The sequence below is a fragment of the Pholis gunnellus genome, assembly GCF_910591455.1.
Source record: "Pholis gunnellus genome assembly, chromosome: 10".
NCBI classification, from domain to species: domain Eukaryota; kingdom Metazoa; phylum Chordata; class Actinopteri; order Perciformes; family Pholidae; genus Pholis; species Pholis gunnellus.
In genome coordinates this window covers 12,418,648-12,442,793 of record NC_136537.1, presented here as the reverse complement: position 1 = coordinate 12,442,793, position 24,146 = coordinate 12,418,648, and the positions used below count along the sequence as shown (strand labels likewise).

Below are 24,146 nucleotides of genomic sequence, written 5' to 3'. Positions count from 1 at the left end.
AGCAGTGCTTATACCCAGCAGAGAGGGTTGGGGGGGGCTTGAGTTTTGGAAAGATGCCTGGCTTCAGCCCCAGTCTAAAGAGAGGTCTGCCCCCCCTCAAACACCGAGTGTGGATACAAGGGGCACTGACATGGAAAAATACAAGAGATGGCAAGTTGTTAAGCACTGAAGTTCCCAACAGTAACCTTGTGTAACGCATTAAATGTGATGGCATAGTTACTTCTCTACAATTAAAAACGTACATCCTGCTCAGTGTGGAGATAAACCGCCGCAAAGCAGTCAGAGCCATGACACAACATTCTTCTTACTCTTCCCCGTTCGAGCCTAAAATCTAAAATGACAAATTGTCTGTGATCATGTCTCATTCTGATAAACGGCCAAACACCGTTTGGTGACGCGATCTGTCATATACTGTCAGGCCCACAGTATTTTATCAACCTCGGTGTGTAGGCATTGTAACTCAGTTGCGGCGTTTCACAGGCATATCTAAGTGAAGAGATGCTGATATATGATCAAATGGCTGCGGCAGCAGTGGCAGCCGTCATCAACTGAAAGCGCTAGATCACAGCATGTTTGGCAGCCAGTGGGAGCAGTCAGATGGAGGGTTAGAACAACCAGACAAACAGTTGGCACTGATAAATAGAGCGCAACTTAAAATTCAGCTCTCCACAAATGTGACGAACAAATGACGGCCACCACACTTTTTTTTTTTTTTAATCTAATCTGCAAATGGAATAAGCCCTACATTTTTTTTATTTATTTTTTCAAATGATGGGTGGAACATGTGGTAAACAACACATGGCTTGGGAATAGCAAAAATGTGAAGCATTAGTCAAATAAATCTCATGGTACATAAAACCAGAAGGACAGCACTTCTCAGTAACAAGAATGTGTGCTGCAGCCGAGGCAAAACGCAGGGAAAGTCCTTATGACTTTGCCAAATACATTCTGAACGTGAGTCATTCTCCTACTCACATTGGTTGCACGCTTGCACGCGCACAAACCCCAAGGCAACAGATTTCAGGCAGGTCTGGACTGCCCCCTTTTTGCTACAGAGTAGAGTCAAGTGTGTGTGTTTTTTGGGGGGTATTTAACAGATGCAGATGACGGTGGAGATGCACAACAAAGGGTAACAAAGCAGCCTCACACAGTAGAAGACTGGTCTTATTTAACAAATGACACTGCATCGGTGCATTGTGCAACAGCCACTATCGTATAAACAACATATCAAAACACTTAAAACTGGGTGCATATTTGTTGACAGGTTTTGGAAACTAAAACTAGAGAATGATATGACAAAGTCAGCTTTTTTTGTTTTTCCCCCCACAAACTAAAAAATAGTTTTAAAATCGTACTGAGGAGCAATATTAGGGAACAACCAGGCTGCGTGATTCCTACAGGTAGCTTCATAATAGCCTGATGCATCATCTGTCACAACACAGAGCCTGTAATCACTGCTGATAATTAACCCAAGTTCCCCGAAATCATTTGGACAAATTGAATAATGTTAAAGCGGTCGCCGCATTCCCATGGTGATCTTTTATCCTCCTCCGTCATGTGCAGTGCTATTAGATTAGGTGGCAGACAGTCGTATCGACCTTTAATTTTAATTTGCACACAAAATCGTTTGGCCTTTTCCATTGCGAGGGACTGTAACAATTGTGGTTAAATCGCCTTACCTTGTATGCCAAACAGTAAAAGCTAACTTGAGGCGAGCATTTGATAAATACTCTGCACATCGCAGCCGCTACAAAGTTACAAAAACAAGTTCCTCGCTGAGCTGGTGCCGCGTTACGGTATCCGGCTGGATAAAGGAATTCCCACGTTAAATCACAGACCGAAGCAGCCGGACACAGCTCTATCCCGAGCACAAACTTCGACCCGACCCGCAACACAAACACCGTCCCTTTCTCTGCAGCCGTGTGCGGACGGGCTGAGAGCTGAACCGACCCTCCGCCATGTCGCCGGGGCTTTATGTTTCCAGTCAGGAGGTAGTCAGGCCGAAAAACTGGCCTCATTCTCCGTCTGCGCCAGACAATGTTTCACTAGCCTGGCCTGGGAGACCGAGCGGCTGGGCTCTCGATCGTGTACGTTAGCCTACCGAATGTGCGAAAAAAAAACCCACCGCGTTGTGACTCGCGTCGTGCCGATGTACTCACCTTGTTTGCGGTTAGGGTGGATTTGGGACGACGCGGTCCAGTTGGGGAATGATTGCAGGGTTGAAGCGCGAGGCGCGCGGCGTCGTCGTCGTCGTCGTCTCGGTTTGCTGTCGGCCGTGATGTGGAAGCGGCACAGCGGACTCGGCTGGGAGAAATCGGGAAATCTGAGAATGCCCCTCTCTTTTTGCAGCTCAGTGCACCGGCAGTGGCCCATAACTGTCGACAGGAGGCGCCAGCACGGCACTTTTTTTTTTTTTTGTCTCTGATATGCGCATACATGCGCTACACAACTCAAAAGAAATCACCGTGCGATCATATTTGTGTGCGGGTTTATCTGCATCCGAGTAGTGAGATTATAGCCCTGATGAAATGTGTCCGTGTGGCAATGCTTTAAATCGGAATTAAATTGTGCAGGGTATGATACTGGGATAATCCTGAAAGTTTTTTTTGTGATTCCTATTTCTTGGCAACAGGAGTCCAGGGATAGTCGTGATGGTTTTGATTAGTCACCACACCATGCAGATTACACAACAAGCGCCTATGCAAAAAAATGTGTACATTTTACAGTGTAAATCTGTACAATTGTGTGTTGCATCTAAAGGAAATGCATTTAGCCTATAATAATAAATAAATGAATCACTCCAGTATCCCTATATGAGTACGAGTAGAATGTTGGTACTCATAGTAACCTTATAATACTCAAGATAAATTAACTATACCGTTATTTGATATTTTCATTGTATTTTGAAGGGATTATCTCATTACATTACAGATTAGATTACATTGAAAACAAATAACTAGTTTTTAGGAAACATAATTTAGGGACAACAAATGAATGAGTATGAAATATAAACATTATTATAGGGGAACACATAAATTGTGCACAAATCAGAACTAATGTCACAGTGTACCTGATAGGAACGTAACATCAACAGAAGCAACCATTCTAAGAATATAATATGTTAATAAGAAACACGGAGCAGCTGTGAGGTAATAGAACACCTATATGTCCCCTGACCTTGTGACTCGTGAGGATGGTGATTTTGATTACAGAATGGCTACATCTAAGACAAAGCCGTCCTTCAAAACAGCTTTCACTGTCTCATCCACATCACATGATAGAGGAGATAGGGTCACACGACTCACAGACAAAGAGGGCGATGACTTTACCTCGGTGTCCCTCTAAACACAAGGCAAGACACAGACTCTGCAACTGGATACAAGGGAAACAGGAGGAGGAGGATTTCAGTTTAACCCTTTCTCTTGAAATATGATCACATGAGCATGTGTTGATCAATAATCAGTGTTACCTAGCCGATGAGCACAATGAAACTGATTATACGACGAAGTCACTGAATCTAACTACGGCATCAATAACAGAAGAGAAGATGTTTTTTATTTGGAAGTATAGCCTAAAAGTGCAGCAGACTTTTTCTGACCTGCACTATAAAAGATTTGCCAGCTCTTCAGGCCTGCATCTAATCCCTGTCCTTTGACTCCTCCACAACATCACCCTGACCTTAAGTAAACATTAGGGGCTTAATACCTATCCGTAATCTCAAACATCCAATGCCTCGCTAATTGGAGTTTCACAGAGCAACGACACCCTGACCTGAACTGGAACAGGTGGATAGATAAACTGTAAGTGGTGCACACAATTGGCTTATACAAGCTCAAACACACGAGCGCTCAGCCTTCTCTCTCTCTTTCTCACTCACCCACTCACTCACTCACTCACTCACTCACACACACACACACACACACACACGCACACGCACACTCACTCACTCACTCACTCACTCACTCACACACGCAGTATTGAAAAAAGTACTCACATCCTTTACTAAATTAAAAGTAGTAACCCAGAATGTAAAAATACTCGCATTACAAGTGAAAATCCTCAAAATCGAATTTTATAATTAAGTAAAAAAGTTCATAAGCATCACATTCTGATATATTTTGTGTAAAATCTACAAAGTAACTAACTACAACTATCAGATAATTGTATTGGTGTGAAATTTACAATCACTACATATACAATGGAGTAGAAATGTAAAGTGGCATCAGGTAAAAATGTTACTATATACAGTAAAGGCCTACCATATCTCCGTGGATTGTGAGATGTACAGTTACCACAGTAACAATACACCGTTGTTGCCAGAGTTACTTGTACACAGCAATATGTATTATTTCCCATTATTTGCTTCTTATATTTTACATTTTCTTCATTCGATTTTGTCCGATAGTTTATTGAAATAGGGCGACACCCTAAGGTGAAACGTGGCTCTCTGCTGCGGTGCATTGTGGTCTGACACTTTTTGTGTCGTCGGTTGGCTCCGTTTGGCTCACATTCTGCAAAATGGCGACGTCCCTAGGATCCAACACCTACAATAGACAGAACTGGGAGGACGCGGTACGTTAAATTGGCATTATAGTTTACTCTACAGAGCGTATAACTAAAACACAGCATTTTCCAGTTAAGTTATGGGAAATAACATGACCATGAAATCTACCAGTTTGCCACAATTTCCCCCGGTTTGCTCAGTCGCTAACTAGCTTGCTAGGCTACTGTTAGCTAACGCTAGCTAGTAAAAGCGTGGCTGCTGCCTATCTAAAACGTCTATTCGCTACAGTATGAACGTTCATTCATAAAACATCACAGTTTCACTTGTACCCAACTGTTGTGAACAATAACATCTAAGAGTAGCCTCTAAACACACGATCGATTAATTTGACCGTAACATGCTTTGTGCTAAAGTTAGCTATCTGAGCTAGTTGAGGCTAGCACTAGCAGGCTAACAATAATATATAGCGTTATATCCGTTAACGCTAGCAAGTTCCATTTCCATTAATTCCGCGTTATGCGGAATCGAGACAATCCGACTCATCATAATGTTGTTGTCTGGATTTGCTAGCTCCTCGGCAGTTGTAAACTCTTGTCATTAAGTTGGAACCGTTTTGTTAACGTTAGGTTAGCAAGCGCTCACAGGAAAGGACCAAATCCGCTCGCCTGACAGTTCAATCTCAACTATATTACGACTCATGGAAACATCGGAAGAAATGTGCTCTGTGTTACAAACAGTGCTATACACAGTTCTTCATGCACAGCAATATTGTAACCGTGCTTGATTCGAGTAATTGTAGTGGAAAACGAACATATGTAACCGTGCATATGAGCAAAATAGTTGTAATATCTACAACAACTATTATATCAAAGTCTTAACCATTTATTGTACTATTTGTGCATCAAGCAACAGTGTTTTGGATCCTCTTAAACGGTCTTTAACCCTACTATATAAGGCAACAAATCAGTTTCCTCTCTCGAGCCATGACACAACAACCTCTGTCCAATGTTGGTTTTATCAACACACCAGAATATAAACTTTGCAACACTATACTTTAGTTGACGTTTGAGCTGCTTATATTTCGGTGTTTGGCTGATGCTGTCAGACGAGGTCACTTTAAGCAGCTAGCACTTATGATTGAAACTGCATCCTTCAACAGATGGCAAAGTAGAAGTGATCGAGTCCCATTCGCCCTGTATTCATACGACATTGCCATGGTGCCCACGGCAAAAAGTGAAACGGAATTTAATGCATCAGAGGACTGTTGGATGAATAACGGATATGATTCTTGGTCTTAAATGAATATGTTTTTCTTTCAGGATTTTCCAATTCTATGTCAGACATGTTTAGGAGAAAACCCTTACATCCGTATGGTGAGTTTACTTACTGTGCATCATAATGATTTGGACGATATTTTCTTGTGTTGATAACGAATCACTGTGCAGGCTCAAATGTGTTCATGCTTTGTTTTATAGACCAAGGAGAAGTATGGTAAAGAATGCAAGGTATGTTTTGCAGTAATATATTAAATCTTTGTTATGCAGTTCACAGCAAAGTTTAGCTAAAACCTGTGACACTATATTACAAGTTAACATATGTATTCATTTATTCTCATTCTTTGCCCGTCAGATCTGTGCGCGGCCGTTTACTGTGTTCCGATGGTGTCCGGGGACACGAATGCGCTTCAAGAAGACGGAGGTCTGTCAGACCTGCAGTAAAATGAAGAATGTTTGTCAAACATGTCTGCTGGACCTGGAGTATGGTGAGTCTCTGCAACTAACTCCTTGTAATTTGTAATCGTCATTTGGCCTGTGTCCATTTTCTTATTGAAGTATAAGTTTGTTTTACCCTCTTGTCACACCTTGTGTTTTACAGGTTTGCCTATTCAGGTCAGAGACACTGGGCTCTCAGTAAAAGATGAGGTTCCTAAGTCAGATGTGAACAAGGAGTACTACACACAGAACATGGAGAGAGAGGTAACATTGCTTTCTGCTGCAGACAAGTGTGTTGTTCTGTTTATTGTGATACAGCTACAAAAGCTAAAATTAGCATGTAGGGATGTCCTGAACACTTTTCTTTGTCTTCAATTTCAAGTCCTTAAATAGTGAGTATCTGGTCCAATATTTTTGTTTCTTACAGAATAGGAACGGTTGACAGGACATTCTTAAATAGTTTATATTTTTTTTAAATGGTTGCTTTTTTTGTCAATCCTTTGTGCTTATTTGGTCCTCTGTTTTACTAGATAGCCAATACTGATGGCACACGGCCAGTGGGCCAGTTGGGTAAAGCGCCCAGCTCGAGTGATATGTTGCTGAAACTGGCCCGTACCACTCCATACTACAAGAGGAACCGGCCTCACATCTGCTCCTTCTGGGTGAAGGGGGAGTGTAAGAGAGGGGAGGAGTGTCCCTATAGGTGAGCGGCACTTCGTGAAAAGGCCTGCAGCTGCAGTTCCTTGTTTTTTATGTATGAATTTGACATTATTTATTAGTTACCTTTTACCAAAGGCAAAATAGAAATTGGTTTGTTCTTGTGGTTCAGTCACCGTTGTCCTTTACACACACAGGCACGAGAAGCCCACAGATCCTGATGACCCTCTAGCCGACCAGAACATCAAAGACCGTTACTACGGCATCAATGACCCAGTTGCAGACAAGCTGCTGAAACGGGCCTCAACTATGCCCCGACTGGACCCACCAGACGACAAGTCTATCTCCACCCTCTACATCGGGGGTTTGGGAGATACCGTCACTGATGGAGAGCTCAAGTAAGAATTCCTTTCCCCCTTTAAATACAACTGTACAACCCTCTGAGGCCACTGAGGGTGGCGTTTACTCATTTTGGGAATATAGTAGAATGTTCATAAAAGGACTGATGGTTTTAAACCTTCCAACTTCCAGTGTTTTTGATCTAGTGGACATTCATCTGTTTTATTGCAGGAGTCACTTCTACCAGTTCGGTGAGATTCGCACCATTACCATAGTCCAGAGGCAGCAGTGTGCCTTCATCCAGTTTGCCACTCGGCAGGCAGCTGAAATGGCTGCTGAGAAGTCCTTCAACAAACTCATCATTAATGGACGCAGGCTCACTGTCAAGTGGGGAAGGTAAGAATCTAATCAAGAAGGTAAAAGTCAATCATGAGGGCGTTTATCCCCAACGTGACCTCCAGACACTTGCTCATGCAGTCATCTAATCTGTAGATGCAACCAGAAAAAAAAAAGTCATCCTGCCATCTTGGCGTTCATACAGTTACTGGAGCAGCATGGGAGGAGATGTGAAGATTTATAGTGATACTTTGCTGATGAAACGCTTGATGATGTTCAGAGAACATGTTTGACAGTAACAGTTCCAGGCTGTTCCTTTTTAAAACGCATGCTACAATTAGTCAAAACTACTGACTGCAGTGCTTTTTAATATATTATCAGACACTATAAAAGAGCTTAATGGTAAAGAAAGGCACCTTTCTTTTCATTCACACTATTCAGTGGTGTTAAACAAAGTAAGTGAAGTGATTATTATATACAGGATAACTTGTATTGTTTTTTGTTTTTAGGTCTCAGGCAGCAAGAGGGAAGGAGGGCATCAAAGATGGCATCAGTGATATGGGCACCAGACTGGACCCTGTACCTGGACTGCCTGGAGGTGAGTCTGCACACACAGGGAGGTTTAGGATTGCTGTGTGTACTCATAGTGACGTAGTCCTATGGGTGTAATGTAAAGTAGTCAACATAGTGTCATGAGTTTTTGATTCCTGCTCTTTCTGGTCATGTATATATACGAGGAAATGATTGATAGTGAAATAAATAGTGCTGAAATGTATTAATTTGTCATTTAGTTTCTTAAATTCTATTTTTCTTTGTGCTGTAGCTCTCCCTCCACCACCAGTGTTGGATGAAGAAGCTCCTGCAAACTACTTTAACCTGGACCCCGGCACCTCTCCTGCAGTCCTGAACATTGCTCTGCCTCCACCTCCAGGCATCAACCCGCCTCCTCCAGGTAAGCTCTCATACAACCCGTAACATGTCAAATATACAACGCTTACTAAGAATAATGCTGATCTGTTTTATACGTTTATATGAGCAAAGAAGAATTTATTCATGACATAAATTATTTAAACGCTGAGAAAATATGAGCCTAATGCTGTGTTCCTTTCTTTTTCATCTGCTCACACAGGTTTTGGCCCTCCAATGTTTCACCCCATGGGTCACATGGCTCCACCTATGCCCCCTCCAATGAGCATGAGACCACCTGGTCAGATTCACTACCCCTCTCAGGATCCTCAGCGCATGGGTGCCCATGCTGCACATGGCTCTCGTCATGGCGAATAGCTGCTGGAGGGAAGTTCTACTGCGACTAGGTGTCATTGTTTTCATTACGTCGGACCCGGTCAGGTGCTTTCAGTGGGCCTGAAGCCTGCAGACTACTTCTGTGAGAAAACACAGTTATGTCTTACTGGATAACATTGATTTAATTAGGCCACCTGCAGTGAATGAAATGAACCAGCACCATCAGTGTCCGGAGAGACGAGAACCAAGATATCACAAGATGACTTTGTCACTAGTCGCAGTTAAAATGTACCAGAGTGGCTTCGGCAGACTTGAGAGTACTGACCAATGTGCTCAGAGCCATATAGTTTTTGAAGGCTCCTGTGGCTGGAGCGTTGTACATATAGAAATGCATACTGTCAGTCAAACCTGTATTTGTCTCTCTGTGCAACACGGATCCGAATCCTGAGCAGTATTTTTGAACTTGTTCATTTTCAGTTTCTTTTTTATTTGACACAATCTTAATATCCTACAGCATAATGACTTTGTTTATTGTAAGGCTTTCTTTGAATGTTCTTTTCACTTGTCATTAAAATGATGCAATTTTGTCATTACTAATTGTGTTTAACTATTGTTTAAGGGCAGGGTTACCTTTTATTGCTCTCACACATAACGGGAGACAAATGGGGAAAAGATGTAAAGTCAGTGTGACACTTATCAGATGAAGACTGGGAGTTGGAAAAGGAGGGTGTCAGGTATTGACATTGACGGCATCAGATACTGCTACGGATAACAAAAGGAAACCAAGCTGTTCAACCTGTGACAGCACTGTGTTGGCCTCTACTGCGCTAATGCAATGATTCAGCAGTCTTTAGAGTTTAGCTCATCTGGTCAAACCTCTCAGCAGTAGCAACACACTTTTAACTATCATGCAAGAGTGGGTTTCTCTCCTGCAGTGCCCACTGATTAGCAGAGGGATCATCTTTGTTGGAAGAGAGCAGCAAGCATAGGGTCGGTGCTTCAGTCTTTAGTGGATCAGCCCCCTTTTCATAGTTCATTAGATTCAGGGTTGTAATCAATACCCCATCCCCTGGGTGCTCTGTTGAAGTTGGGCCGTCGACACATGCGGTCCACAGCGATGCCGGGCAGCTTCTGGGATTCCACTGCCTCGAAGCGAATCACTGGGATCACCCTCTCGCTGAACGCAGCTCCGCCGAACGGCATGGCAGATCTGAGGGACAGAGAGGAGGAGTTGTCACTTAGCGAGCTGAATGCGTTATCTCATGGTGTTTGCAGAATATGACCCGAGGTATCGTACTGCTTAGATAAATAATACCCAGTCTGGTCATCTGATTTGAACAGGTCCTGTTGACAGAAGAAAATTCACCTTGGGTTCAGCATGAGTCAACATGGGTGTGTGGTGAACTCTTTCTACTTGTGTAGCTGCTCTGACGGTTGAGGTTTAATTAAGGATTCGCAATTTCACAACTATCTGAAGGACGTAAAGGGATCCCTCGACAGGTTCAGACTGGCTCGCAGAAAACATTGGCTGACAGCCGTAATTGAGTAAAGTCTGAATTTGTCTTTAATATATTCTCCATCTGCCCAAGCTTAACCTTACTGCCTCGCTTGTGTGACGCAATTCCTTGTGTACCACATGAAAATTGATTCCCTTCCGTGCGTAATATGTCTTGTGGGGTGGATGGTATTAAAAGCTAGCATCCAACAAGTGGATCATCTTTCAAGAGCCAGTGTTCAAAATAGCCATCACGCAGCCACAGTCCAAGGAGGTGCAAGCCAGATATTCATTTTCAAACATGGAGTGGAGCCGAGGGAAGTGCTGATTGTGATGGATTACGTGGTGAGGTCATTAGTGGGTCTATTTGAAGATGGGTCACCTGTGCTTCCAGCTGAACAGGGTTTAACAAATCAGGATTTATTTGGGTGAAGTTTGCAGCAGCAGCAGATGTGGACAGGCAGATGTACCTGTTGAAGCTCCTGTTGGAAGGCAGTTGTCTTTGTGGGAGCTGGGGCAGATGGGTTCTGAGGGCTTCCAGGAGCTCCGTGTTGTCTCCCAAGGCTTGGTTCCATGGGGAGCTGTAGGATTTGGGGATGACTGTTGTGTTGAACTTCTCATGAGGAATGTCCTTCAGGGGGCCAGAATATCCTGACAGAATCAAGTCGAATGTCGTGGATTAATAGTGACATACAGCTATGGGTAAAGTGAAAGCTTTGTTACATTTTGAGGTTTCTTCCCCTTTAAATTCAGTGTAAGCTTAATAAGACCCCCCTTTGTTTAGAAAAGTGGATAGTCTTTTATTGCTGGAAATTAATGACTAAACCCATTAAATAATACAAAAAAGCAAGCCCAAGCAGAGAACAAACGGATCTAATATTTAGCTAAATCTCTTTGATGTCACTCCTGTCAACAACAGAACTCATAATTAGATCTCGGTGTGAATCCCCGATAATAAACAGAGCTTAGCTCACTGTCAGTCACATCGTAAGCAGTGCTTTCTGTCAGGACCAATACACAACAGCACTTAGAAAAGATGATCACATAACCACTTTCTGCAAGCTGCCAACTCTCCTGGCACTGACGGTAAGAAAACTAATTTATTTGCTCAATACAGTTTTCTCATGAAACGTAAACACTATCGGATGAAAGCGAGACACAGTGTCCATGCATTGCCCAAGCATTTGGCACTGTGGCAATCTAGTCCTATAGCTTGTGGCAGTCTGTGGCTTCCCTCCACCATCTCTTAAGATTTACCTGGAGCGATGACGTCTGGACTGCCCTTCTTTGCTACAGTCTTCTGGAGGTTCATGACCAGGCTATGCTTACCAGGGATGGAGAAAGCCTGGTTCTCTTTTTCTCCCTGTGGCTCAGCGAAGATCTGTGGGGGAGGAAAGGCCTCTGGATTGACCTGGGAAATGAATACAACTAGATGTAATTGTGTCTAGATTGAACAATGTATTTGTCAAATACTCAAAAAACAAAACATTAAGGATACAATTTGTATGATGACAATAAATGAATACATGTAATTTAAGTATGAAAATGTCAAAGTGCATATGTTGGGTATAGGAGAAATGTAAAATGAATAATGTCACATTTGTGCAATTATAATTATGCTCAGAGAGAGAGACACTCTGGACTCTTTCTTTTCCTGTCTGATTAAACATCCTGTCTGATTTGCTGGTGTCTATTGACCAGGTATATGGTTATCTACATTAGACACATCATTTCAAAATTAAAGGTATGTGTGTGTGTTGTTTGCCATTGAAATGCCACACTCAATTATCAGCTGCACCTAGGACGCTCCGGTGAAAACACCTGTAACTTATTAGATCACTTAGCAATCAGCGCTTGAACACAATAAATAGGATTCAGGTGTGCTCAACAAGGGATGCCAATTTACAATACGATAATATGTCATCTTCATTAAAAGTAATTGTGACTGATACTGTTATGAGTAATGAGAATGAACAAATTGCATGTGTGTTGCTCTGTTATACTAAGCATATGAGTGTTTTCAAGGGGGAAAAGGCCTTTCAAGAAGAGTTCATATAGTTTGGACTTGACGTGTTAGCTTTTTGAAGAGATATAAGATCATTTGCATTGTGTGTTTACGTTTTTGCGTGTAGAATTTTGACAAAGAGGGTCGATTTTCAGAAACTGGGTTTTATCAATTGCACAAATAAATTTGTGAGGTCAGAACGACAGGTCCGTTAGTTTGGGGGTTTAGGTTACAGTAAGGTCAGTGGATAGGAGTCATTGTGTGCTATGTGTGCCTTCTCTCAGTTCCTTACAGTGTTGGTGTTGTAGGCATTGTTAGCCATGTTCTCCAGCGTGAACCTCTCCACCCTCTTCTGTCTCTCCTGAAACATGCGAGAGCCTCGATTAGATGGCAGGTTGAGCTCCTCCATCATCACGTCCTTTGGGATGCTGATCTTCTTCCCGAGGTTCAGACCCACTGGCACAACACCACAGACAAATGGAGGAGCTTTAAAAAGTCATTACATTTAATATCCTTATGCATTTTCAAAATGGCAGGATCAGAGTACAGAAATCTGTTTGCTGCAGGTTTCTTAAGCCGTGTGGCAATGCATCAGGTTAGCTGGTTCCAGCCCTGCATAAATACATCATGACATTTAGTTGTTAGTGCAAAGGCAATATCTACGATAACAGCAACTTCCAGACATTTGGAAAGAGAAGGAAAAAAACACAGACTAATAAGGACCCTTGGCAAATCCTAATGTCTCTGATCTTCTTGTTTCTTTCGACTTTAAACAGCTGAGGGGCACTGATTAAAAAAAAATGAAAAACGTGTGCAGCATCACTAAGTTGGTATCCACACAGCTCAGGGTCTCTTCTCGTGTTGTATCATGGCACGGCAGAGTGTCTGAAATAGCCTCGAGAGGATGTCAAGGGGTGTGTAATGTTTGTTGTGGTCCAGGGTTGCATGGGTAACATGGCATAAAAATAACATTTTTGGATGAAAGACTCATGGAAGAGCGGATGGCACTCTTTTTCACATATGAAAAGTGTTATGGGAAGCCTGAGCATGTGCCACCCTTGAGGAGCTGCCTTTGATCGGCCTGCGTAAAAAATTCAGCGGTGGGAGTCACATTCTGCTGAGTTTAGGGGACTTGGTTTTCAAAGCCTAGCTGGAGGACAGCGTTAGAAAACAAACTGGGATGGTCCCTGCTCGAATGTTTGGAGAATTTCAACAGCACACTGGCACTCCTGGGGTTTCGCATGTATAGTACAGCATCGTATGTGTGCCCAGACATTTGATGTTTGGCTCATCTAACAGCTTCGGCTTGTGATCACACGCAGTTTGAACGTACACACACGGGAGCATACCGATCTGTTAAAGATATGTTAACCAGTATGTAAACTACCACGTTCGTTAGTTTACTTCTAAATATTATTTGTATGTGAGTTCGGTACTGACACAGACTGGAATCTGATATCAAATCAATGCATCTCAACCCATCCGCACTTACCTCCCCTGGCCTCCTTACACAGAGCCTGAGCCTGCAACATCCTCCGCTTAGTCACGTCATCCAGGCCTGACTGCATCATCATCGTCATCTTCCTCTAATGGACATGTGAAAAATTATTGTTTTTATTCTCCTAGTTTAATATACCACCTTTAATATATCATTTGCCACTGCAAATCTCTTTCAGTAGGACTTCATTTTTGGTGACATATCTGGAAAAACACATTTCTATATTGTAAAATACAAGTCCTAAATTATAAGTTATATTAGGGGCATGACTAAAGTACTCCGGTCATGTGCTTCGACTCAAAGGGTCCAGACAATTCCTTAGCTGTTATCTTGATTAAGTTTCTAAAGTTAAAATTCATATTTGCTACTTCTGTGAATTGTCTTTTTTTCCATTAGTTTCATGATTTACTACAAACATGTGTCACATTGCAGTAAAACCCAAGTGCATGTTCAAATATTAAACTGTCTCAGCTGTCTCTCCAGCATCATCGAAATGTATATACAGTTCATTTAAGGACCTGGAAGCTTCCACACTTTATACTCTTTTCAGTCAGATTGGAAGCAGCGCCTTCCGTCACTGCTTATTTTGACTATTTTTAAAAGCGTGCACTCCCGTCACCTCGGCCCTTACCTGTGTCTCCGGCCGGCCTGTATGCCGAGTGTTGGAGCTGGTCTGGATGGTCGTGTGGTTTATCCCGTACTGGAGCTGGGATGCCTCCACGCTCCACTCGGACTCTCCAGAGGAGGAGCAGCTGGTATAAAACCCATCTCGGGATGCCTTGGGTGCTTACCTCATGGGTTATTTTAGCAGAGGGATATGAAAGTGAGGATGGATGGAGGGAGTTTTTAGGGGGGGCTATAAAGGGCGATTAAGGGGAAGTGGCAAGTATAAAGATTTACATCTGACCTCGAGCCACTTTGATTATAAAAATCCGATCCCATCTGTGTGTGTGTGTGTGTGTGTGTGTGTGTGTGTGTGTGTGTGTGTGTGTGTGTGATAACAGCTGCTGTCCAGACACCACTGAGCTCTAAGAGAGGCCAAGAGTCCAAGCTCTCAAGTGTAAACATAGACACACACAAACACAATGTCTATTTCCCCCTCCTGTGAAGCACTTTGTAACTACCCTACCACATATACTTAGTTGCTTTCAAACACACCCGCCAAGTGTTTTCCACACAGTTCTCCAAGCGCTGCTGCGAAATTGATGAGGTCACTGCGATCAGACGATGTGATTGGGTTTAGAAGTTTAGGGTCAAAGGTTAAACCTTTGACTCCCTTTTCCTTCACACTGGTGAGAGTTTTGGGCATTCTACATACCTTAGATATTCCGCAGTGTAAAATATGGCAATAAATAACTCTGTGTTTGCTATTTTGTTCTCATATATTCCTTGGGCTACCAACTGCTAAGTGAATTCTGCATGAAGTCACATTTAGCATGACACTAGAAAAATGCCTTTTAATTTCTATTTAGTTGGCCTTTTTGAAGTCAGGTTAGTCTTTATCGAGCAGCTTTTCCCCCCACAAATTGATTCATTGAGCTCAGCAGGAGCCTGGAGGAAAAAAACTAAACATTTTCCTTATCCCTGTTGAGATTGGATATTGATTTTGCACCTGCACTGCTCCACAGCACCACCACTATCCCCCCCAGTGGGAAGCCTCCCAGCATCTGAAAGAAAATGTGGAGTCATCCGGAGTCACAGAAATAAATCTTCAGACACACAATAGAAGTTGAGTAGTTGCTGGCCATTAAAGGTTTATTGAAGAGTGTTGGTTAAGTAAAAAAAGCAAATTTGCTTTATAAAAAGAAACCACAGGAGGATAGCAGCCTCCTTTAAACATGTAAAAAGCTTTTGTGTGGCAATGTAGCACACTGAGCCTTAGTGTTTAGAATCAATCTGTCACTTCCATTTTATTCCAACCTATTTCTTATTGCAATCCTTTACAAATAAGGGGTTTCATGACAGTGGTGTATTGATAATTCAGTGATTAAAAAGGCATTTTTCTTGAAAAGGACAATAGCAAGATTATGAAAACGGGACAAGTTCTTGTGACTGGTGTCATCTGTGTTTGAGAGGTGCAGTGTGTTCATGTCACATAGAGAGAGGAGCACAGCCACCAGGCGCTGACAAGCTGACACAAGAACAAAAGAGGCCCATTCAGACTCAAGGGCTTGTGTGACTATGGCACCTTCAAAACCGTTTGCCCTGTTGGCCTTCAGATGAAACCTTAACTGGCTAGCTTGTCTGAGGGAGTTCAAAACTCCACAGATAGTGTTGATAGGCAAGAATATTCAGTTTATGGCTTTTTATAGCTTCACGCTGAAAGCTAAATGCATTGAAATTCAGCTTGCAGCACTGACAGAGTCATCGTTCTGAACTTTTCTTACTCGCTTGCAGGGGCCTTTGGGAGGGCTGTTGGAAGTCAATCAGTTTGGGAGCCGTCTTGCTCGGTTTGAGCTCCAATCCAGAGTGACAGAATGTACGGGCTGCTGTGTGAGAGTCTTCACGACTTCATCAAAGAGTCGTACGGAGATGATGTGTGGAAGCTGGTCAGAGAGAGAGCAGATGTCAGGTTACACTCGTTTGTCACCCACCAGGTACGGTTTCTGAGATGAATAATATCATTCTGCGTGTGTGCACTGAATGGTAATATATGTGTGACGGCCGTGCTGTCTGTGTGAATCCAAATCAATCTGTCTGCAGTTTTTGTCACTCTTGTCTGAGCTCCCTAGTCCTGGTGTCAAGAGAAATACGTTTATATTTAAGGTCTATATGTGTGTGTGTGTATGTGTCTGCAGGTGTATAGTGAGAGTGTGATTCCCCGTATTGCAAAGGCTGCCAGTGGAGTGACAGGCACGCCCTACAACGAGCTGATGAACTCCTGGGGTGTCTACTTCCTGGGCTTTGTTGGGAAGTACGGCTATGACAGGATCCTCAAGGTGAAAAAAAGAGATCTCAGACTCAAAACTGTCGGAGCTGTGTTGTCTTTTGGTAGATGTGTGAGAATATTATTAACTACCCAGTGAGCTATGCATCCTTACTGCTATTGTGCCAGTGAAAGGTTTTTCTTAGTGTCTCATATATCGTATTGTGTGACGGAATATATAACTCATGTACAAATCAGTCAAGAGTGGTCAAAATGGCTGCAGCAAAGGGCAAGATATCCTGATTTTGCCGTCAATTGCATGGCTCAAGTTTTGAAAATGCTCCTCCTTCATAGCTTTTTGTCCTCAAGCGCAAGCCAAAATAACCCTGATGGTATTAAATTAGTGGCGCGTCTCCTTTAAAGTACTGTAATATAAATGTAGAGTAACTTTCCGAGACATGACCTGGCTGTCACTCTCTGTCTCTGCCTTCAGGTGCTGGGCCGTCATGTTCGTGACTTTGTCAATGGCCTTGATAATCTCCACGAGTACCTGCGCTTCAGCTACCCCAAAGTGCAGCCTCCAACCTTCTTCTGCCAGGAGGAGTCCGCCACTGGAGTCACCCTCCACTACAGGTCTGAGACCAGGAGGGAGATTGATAGACACATCAGACACAAAGAACAGGGAGAGAAGGCTGTGTGATTCATTTCTTTCAGACTGATATTGAATTGTCTCTCTCTCTCTGTGACTGGCAGGAGTAAGCGCAAAGGCTATCTGCACTACGCCATGGGTCAGCTGAGGCAGATGGGGAAACAGTTCTACGACACCGAAATCCATGTGGAGGTGCTGTCTGAGCAGTTGGTCGGAGACTACTCCCACGTCACAATGAGGTACACACACACACACACATGCACACACACGCACACACGCACACAAACACACACACACACACACACACACACACACACACACACACACACACACACACACACACACACACACACACACACACACACACACACACACACACACACATTATGAGAGATACATATAATAAAATCAGTCACTGAAGAATGAATACACAATATCCTGATGCTTGTGTATTTTTAATGCAAGTTTACTTGTAACGGAGTATTTTTTTACCGTGTAGTGTTGGAACTTTAGCTTAAGTAAAAGAACAGAATACTTCTTCCACCACAATTTACACTTCACTTTAAACTTTAGAAAACATATTGATCTGTGTGTGTTTGTGTAGGCTGAACTTTGACAACTCAGCCTATCGCTACATCATGAAGGAGGATGAGGAGGAGCAAGAAATTCTGCCCATGACCTCAGACTTCTTCTTTGAGGTCTTCCCCTTTAACATTGTCTTCAGACAGGTAAGCCTTTTTGAGTTACATCCCTAACCTCACCTCACGAATGAAATGAAGCGTAAAATAAATAAAATCACTGCAATTGTTTGACTCTTGAGGACATGGTGGTGCATAACGTTGGCTCGGGCTTGTCCACCGTCTTCCCTGATCTGGATGGGAAGAAGATCACTGATGCCTTCTTGCTGGCTCGCCCCCTAGTGGAGTTCATCTGGAACAATGTCAGACATCACTTCACATGTCCCCGTTTAACGACAGCATTCCACATATAAGTCACAATGCATCCGTTTTGAACAGCACGCTGATGAGTGCTGATAATACTGACTTGGAAATCTATACACAGATCATCTCCCACCCCAACAACCTGTTTGAGATCATGTCCAAGGAGCCTGTGAAAAGAGAGAGGAACCTTCACAACCGAGTCCAGAGTAAGCAAACACTTGCAGGGGTGTGTGTCTGATGGGCCAGAACTAGCTGGCTTGTGGACAGATCAATTTCACTGCCTTTAGTTGCGAAACACACGCTCAATTTCAGTTTCATTGAATACAATAAAAAAGAGCAGGTGTGCAGTAAAACACTGCTGAATGGAAGTTGAGAGTTTAGAAGGTCTTGCAGTTGCAGAAATGGCATTGTTTGATGTCTTGATTCAACTTAAATTGATTGAGTTTAGGGAATCTGATCCCAGCCCTGGTTGTCACGGTTGGGGGGGTGTGAATATGAATGTTTATGGCTCCGACAGTTGGCTCCTGTTTGTTTCCACAGATTCTGACTATGAAAATGCCAATCGCACGGCTGACGTAGATGTGGAGCTCATGGCTTTCCAGTCCATCGTTGAAAGCGATTACAAAGGTCATGACTTTTCTGTTCTCTAAAAAGACAAGATCTGAGCATTCTTGCTGATAATGACAAAATAAAACCTATTAAAGACACAGACACATTTGGAATACAAAATAATTCTCGTTGGGAGTTGATGGGAAGTTTGATACCACTGCATTATGAAGCTGTAGCCGGCAGCAGGTTACCTAAGCTTAGCATTGTGTTGGGAAACAGCTCGCATGGCTCTGTTCAAAGGCAACAAAGCTGCATTTAAAAAAACATTTTATACCTTGTTGTTGTTTTTTAGAAAAGCAAAAGCGAAAAAGAGACAATTCATGATTTTATGGGGGAGGGGCTCCCTCTATGCTGGGACCAATTACCTTCTAAAGTCTTGTGTTCACTGTGTGGCTGCCAGGCAACCAGCGGACACTCCAGGAAGTCACTTTTTCCCTCCAAGAAGTAGTCCAGCACAAAACCCAGTGAAAGCCATTCATTGTCGTTACCTTAAGACAGTCAGGTTTGCTGTTTCCCCTGTTTCCCCTGTTTCCCCTGTTTCCAGTCCCAATGCTTAGCTTACGCTAAACGGCTGCTAACTTCAGCTTCATACTAAACATACAGATATGAGAGTGTTATTGATCTTCTCATCACTGTTAGCAAAAAAGCAAACAAGTGTATTTCCCAAATAATTGAACGATAATAAACTGCCAAATACATTAGGATGTTAACACAGTGCAGTCATTATCTACAGCTGAAACTGAACCTAAACACCTCTCTAAACGTTTGTCTTGTTGGCTTTTCGTCGTGCTCCTCTTTTAGACGGTAACAGTGCTAATGCGATGGAGAGCTGGGGCGATGGGAGCCGCTGCCTTAAACTAAAAGGACAAATGAGATACATGCCAGAGTGGGAGTCCATCATCTTCCTGGGAACCCCTGTGTAAGGCCCACACACACACACACACACACACACACACACATCATATACACTGATATTTATATATAATACGCTACCGTTGAAAAGTAAAACATTCTAAAAAACTGCAAGAGCTAAACTGAATTAGGAGGCTGGAAATAAAAGCCTGGGCAGTGAATCAAATCAGGGGCCCATTCTAACAGCACTTACCATGCATGAAATGAGCTGCTAATTAGCTTGTAATCAGACAGTGCAGCTCTTGTGAGCCTAATGGAAACCCATTTGCAACTGAGAGTGTTTTCCTCAGAGTACATTACCAAAACATCCCCCTCCTCTTCTCAAACATTTTTGTTTTGCAAGTAAATGCCCTCATGCCTGTATTGACAAAACTACTCAAATGTTAAACGCCACATCGCACTGCTTACATTATTCATACTGTAGGAAACTAAAAATAATATCTCTCACAATCACTGTCTTTTAATTGTTAGACTTCTATAGACAGTGCTATTGTTATTTCTAAAGACAGTGTTTTACTAAATTGTTATTATCATTGTTAGAATTTGTCTTTTTGACTTTTTTTCTCTGTAACTGTCTGTGTGTGTGTGTGTGTAGAATGGAGAGTCTGAGTGCTATGTTCAAGACCGGCCTGTACATCAATGACCTGAGCATGCACGACTCCAGCAGAGACCTGGTGCTGGCGGGCACGCAGCAGTCCGAGGAGCTGAAGAGAGCTCTCGTACAGGTGCACTCTGCCAACATGCAGCTGCATTTTACATGTGTGATCAGCTCACTTGTCACTCTGCAAAGTTGCTGTGAAACCCTTCTTTCAGTCTGGCAGCCCCAGCTCACCCACCGCCTGCAGACATGAGATGAAAGAAACAGACAGAAACTTACATGTGTTATTCTGTTTTATTTCCCATTGTGAGCGCAGGAGCAAAAGAAGTCCAGCAAGCTGGAGGAGAGCATGAAGATGTTGGACTATGAGATGAAGAAGACGGATGACCTCCTGTACAGGATGATTCCCAAGCCAGTGGCCAAGAGGCTGCGCAAAGGAGAGCCGGCTGTGAACACTTGCGAGGTCAGGATTGTATCATATACTGTATATATATATATGCCGCTAGTTTAACACCTAAAGCACCAAAAAACAACAGAAGCGAAATTAAGCTGAAGCTGTATAGCTTCATATTTATCATACAGTTATAAGAGACAGATACAGACATATCAGTCTTCTCAAGTAAATCACGAATGTGCACTGAAACACAAATATTGGCACAATGATTAAATGTTTAATCTTGCAACTATCAATCATCTGTTAGTTATCTACGTTTCACACACACGCACACACACACGCACACACACGTTCATACAAATGTTTCTATTTGAGACTCTCTGCTGGAGTAAAATTCAGGTAAATTGAGAGTGACTTTCTGATGGTGCATGACAGTGTGGTCACAAAATATGGCCTATGAATGCCTGACTAGTGTGTGTGTGTGTGTGTGCAGTGTATCAACATGCATACTCATCAACACCCTTATCTATTTTCTCCCAGGTGTTCTCAGATGTGACCATTCTTTTCAGCGATGTCGTGGGATTTACGCGCATTTGCAGCCACATCACTCCAATGCAGGTGGTCTCCATGCTGAACACCATGTACACGCTGTTTGACACGCTCAGCGAGAAGCACCGCGTCTTCAAGGTTTGTGTGTGAATCTCCCGTGGTCTGATATGGGCCTACTTTATCTACAAGTGCTGCTGCGTGAGAGCTGCTGTTCCTCTCGTTTCCAGGTCGAGACCATTGGAGATGCCTACATGGTGGTGGCCGGGACGCCGGAGAAGACAACGTTTCACGCTCACAACATTTGTGACATGGCCCTGGACATGGTGCGCTCCATAGATCACCTGAAAGACCCCTCTAATGGCAACCACATACAGATTCGTGTCGGTGGGTAGAACGCGTGAGGACATATTTGTGTGTCTACGGCGGTGTTTGACGGAGTGAAGTAACGCGTTGTTGTGGTTGCAGGGATCCACTCTGGGATGGTGGTGGCAGGTGTGGTGGGACATAAGATGCCACGTTACGGTCTGCACGGTGACACAGTCCACACTGCGTCAGCCATGGAGAGCAATGGAAAGGTGGGGAAGCTAAGCCTGTATATATGACGACTTAAGTAAGAGCTGTCTGTGCTTCTGTTGTAACTGCCTGGTCTTCCTTTATCTCATTCAGGAGATGCACATTCAGCTCAGCAGCGCCACCTACGAGCACCTGAAAGGAAGTCACTTTATTTTTGAAAGGAGGGGCACCATTACCATCAAGGTTAGGGGTCCAAACGGTTGCCAACACAGCTACGCTCAACACATTAATTACCTTCACTCAGCCACTGTGGCAACATATAATTAATATGATTTGGTGTTGAACATATGAGCAACACACAGTGATGATGTGGCTCAGAGCGGTCTGAACGCCTCCAATTAAAAGTAATTACATGATATCTGCACATTATTACACACAACCTGTTTGAAACTAAACTTTGAGACTGTAATTTGCGAATATTTTGTGTATCAGCAATCAGACATAATAAACATTTCTGAATCTTTGAACTATATGAAATGATAATAAATCACTATGCTTTGACCCTGGGGAGTCAGAACTTAATGTTTAGAGCTGGTAATTGCAGCTTGCTTGTCTGTTTTATCACTGGGTCTGACTTTGAGGCTGTACATTCAGTGATAATGCCCAAAACACCCAGAGGTTTCTATGGCAGCCGATTGCAGGCGCCAATCTCAGAAAAGCAAGAGCAACTCATTTTTCATCAGGGTATTCTGAATATTGGAAGCTGCCATTGTACTCCACTCAGTAACAGTAAGTGTGCCTTTGAGCACATGCCTTTAATAAATATTTGTGGATATATGTCCGAACCTTATTCTTACTTTTATTTTTCTCTTTGCCCATTTTTAGGGGAATGTTGAAATTGAGACCTACTGGCTGAAGGGAAAGAGGGACAAAGACGGGAACGCTCAGGCTGCGTGTCCTCAGTTTGAGACCCAGACCATCAGTAAGGTGAACCTATCAAGCCCCGAGGCCACAGGAGATAAGGAGGGAGTGGTAAGAATTCAGCAAAGACACCCGTGAATGGTTTACACTCTCTGCGTCATTGCCACCACCATCATCATCACCATCATCTCTGATTCCCTGAGTTTTTGCCTCCAGGGTCCCCCGCTGGTGGCGGCAGGGCGAGACGAGGATGATGTGAAGTCTGTTCGCTCTCATCGTATCAAGACGGAGATTTCAGGCCATTCTCTGAAGGAGATGTCTGTTCATAAGGTGAGTGGGAATTATTGGTTGCCAAGACTTTTAACTTCAACTTCTAATAATTTTTTCCATCCATACCCGTCACTATGATTTTTCCCCTGTTGTTTTGTAATTGGTGTGATTAAATGAACGGCTCCTTCCCCAGTCCCACCATAAGGATGCCTTGCAGGACGACCTCCAGGACGCTCACCTGGAACTGGACTCCCCCGAGTCTGACGGCAGACACTCCATCATAGACTCCCCCGACGGCTCCTGTGACACCCCCAGCTCCAAGAGTGCCACGTGCTCTGTGTCATGAGAGATGCTAGCTGATGCTGTAGCCAGTAATTCATTTGTAATACTGCTCCTAAAAAGCTTTTTGAACATGGCCTAGTCTGTAATGCTTGATATTTTCTAGTGGCCTTGCGTGGTGTTATGTTGCATTGCAAAAAATCATCAGTGCTTATTTTGCTCTGACTCTGCAGAAATAAATCGTAGCTATTATCATTAACTTCACACTTATACGCAACATGTTTTATTACCAATAAGTGGTCACTGCCACGTGGTCCAGCTGGACGCAAGCTCTGTAATTTCCTGTTGGTTCTGCTGCACCTTGTAGATTTGACATCTTATTTCATCCTCGGAAGAAATCCCTCTGAATCCCTCCTCCGTCCCTCTCCTTCATCCGGCACGTCTGGATTCATTGTTCTATATCAGTCTCGTCAGTCTTGTCAGCTCGGTGAAAATAAAGCGAGCAGACTGCTGAGCCGTGCGTGGATCCGTTCGTTTTTGTTTGTCTTGTCACTCAAAGGCACTGGCAGTCAGACTCACATTTACGTTTGCATTTATTGAACACATTTCTTAAAGGATATGTTATTATTGTGTGTAAGTGTGTGTACGAGAAATGCATGGTTGTGTACCTGCCCTTGTAATTTAGCTTCAAAATGCACCACAACTGTATTTTTTGTAATTATCTTGTGTTAAAACCCTGCTGCTGTTCAATCATCGATCAAATACAGGAACAAATCATCACGGGAGTTAAAGCAACATCTTAGATTTCATGCTTTGTTTTAAGTCAGATAAATTACTTTCTGCCCGATGGTGCTGCG

The 24,146-nt window shown here is 43.2% G+C and overlaps 4 protein-coding genes across 4 annotated transcripts in view; 2 read left to right on the top strand and 2 right to left on the bottom strand.

Moving 5' to 3' along the window:
- The window catches only part of ndst1b (N-deacetylase/N-sulfotransferase (heparan glucosaminyl) 1b), a 36,600-nt gene extending 34,304 nt beyond the window's left edge, over positions 1-2,296 (bottom strand). The window contains exon 1 of the mRNA XM_079167060.1: positions 2,160-2,296. The gene's annotated coding sequence lies outside the window, so the exon portion shown is untranslated. The remainder of the gene's footprint in view (positions 1-2,159) is intronic.
- A 2,210-nt stretch (positions 2,297-4,506) lies between these two features.
- On the top strand, positions 4,507-9,383 carry rbm22 (RNA binding motif protein 22). Its single transcript, XM_079167072.1, has 11 exons — positions 4,507-4,572; positions 5,824-5,877; positions 5,980-6,009; positions 6,134-6,266; positions 6,380-6,480; positions 6,747-6,919; positions 7,071-7,271; positions 7,444-7,608; positions 8,058-8,146; positions 8,372-8,500; positions 8,678-9,383. Exons 1-11 carry the CDS (start codon positions 4,519-4,521, stop codon positions 8,830-8,832), a joined length of 1,284 nt encoding a protein of 427 aa, XP_079023198.1. The 5' UTR covers positions 4,507-4,518; the 3' UTR covers positions 8,833-9,383.
- myoz3a (myozenin 3a) lies at positions 8,855-14,573 on the bottom strand. The gene is made up of 6 exons (XM_079167071.1): positions 14,420-14,573; positions 13,783-13,876; positions 12,583-12,746; positions 11,543-11,696; positions 10,756-10,936; positions 8,855-10,000 (listed from the first exon to the last, which is right to left on the bottom strand). Exons 2-6 carry the CDS (start codon positions 13,868-13,870, stop codon positions 9,817-9,819), a joined length of 771 nt encoding a protein of 256 aa, XP_079023197.1. The 5' UTR covers positions 13,871-13,876; positions 14,420-14,573; the 3' UTR covers positions 8,855-9,816.
- Positions 14,574-16,265: 1,692 nt separating this feature from the next.
- Positions 16,266-23,356, top strand: LOC306702583 (soluble guanylate cyclase 88E-like; the record flags this gene model as incomplete). The annotated part of the gene is made up of 18 exons (XM_079168223.1): positions 16,266-16,385; positions 16,587-16,727; positions 17,148-17,287; positions 17,408-17,542; positions 17,908-18,031; positions 18,124-18,243; positions 18,366-18,450; positions 18,785-18,871; positions 19,655-19,772; positions 20,361-20,490; positions 20,680-20,826; positions 21,298-21,444; positions 21,534-21,690; positions 21,772-21,881; positions 21,973-22,062; positions 22,705-22,851; positions 22,957-23,070; positions 23,204-23,356. 18 exons carry the CDS (start codon positions 16,266-16,268, stop codon positions 23,354-23,356), a joined length of 2,265 nt encoding a protein of 754 aa, XP_079024349.1.
- Between the last annotated feature and the right edge of the window lie 790 nt (positions 23,357-24,146).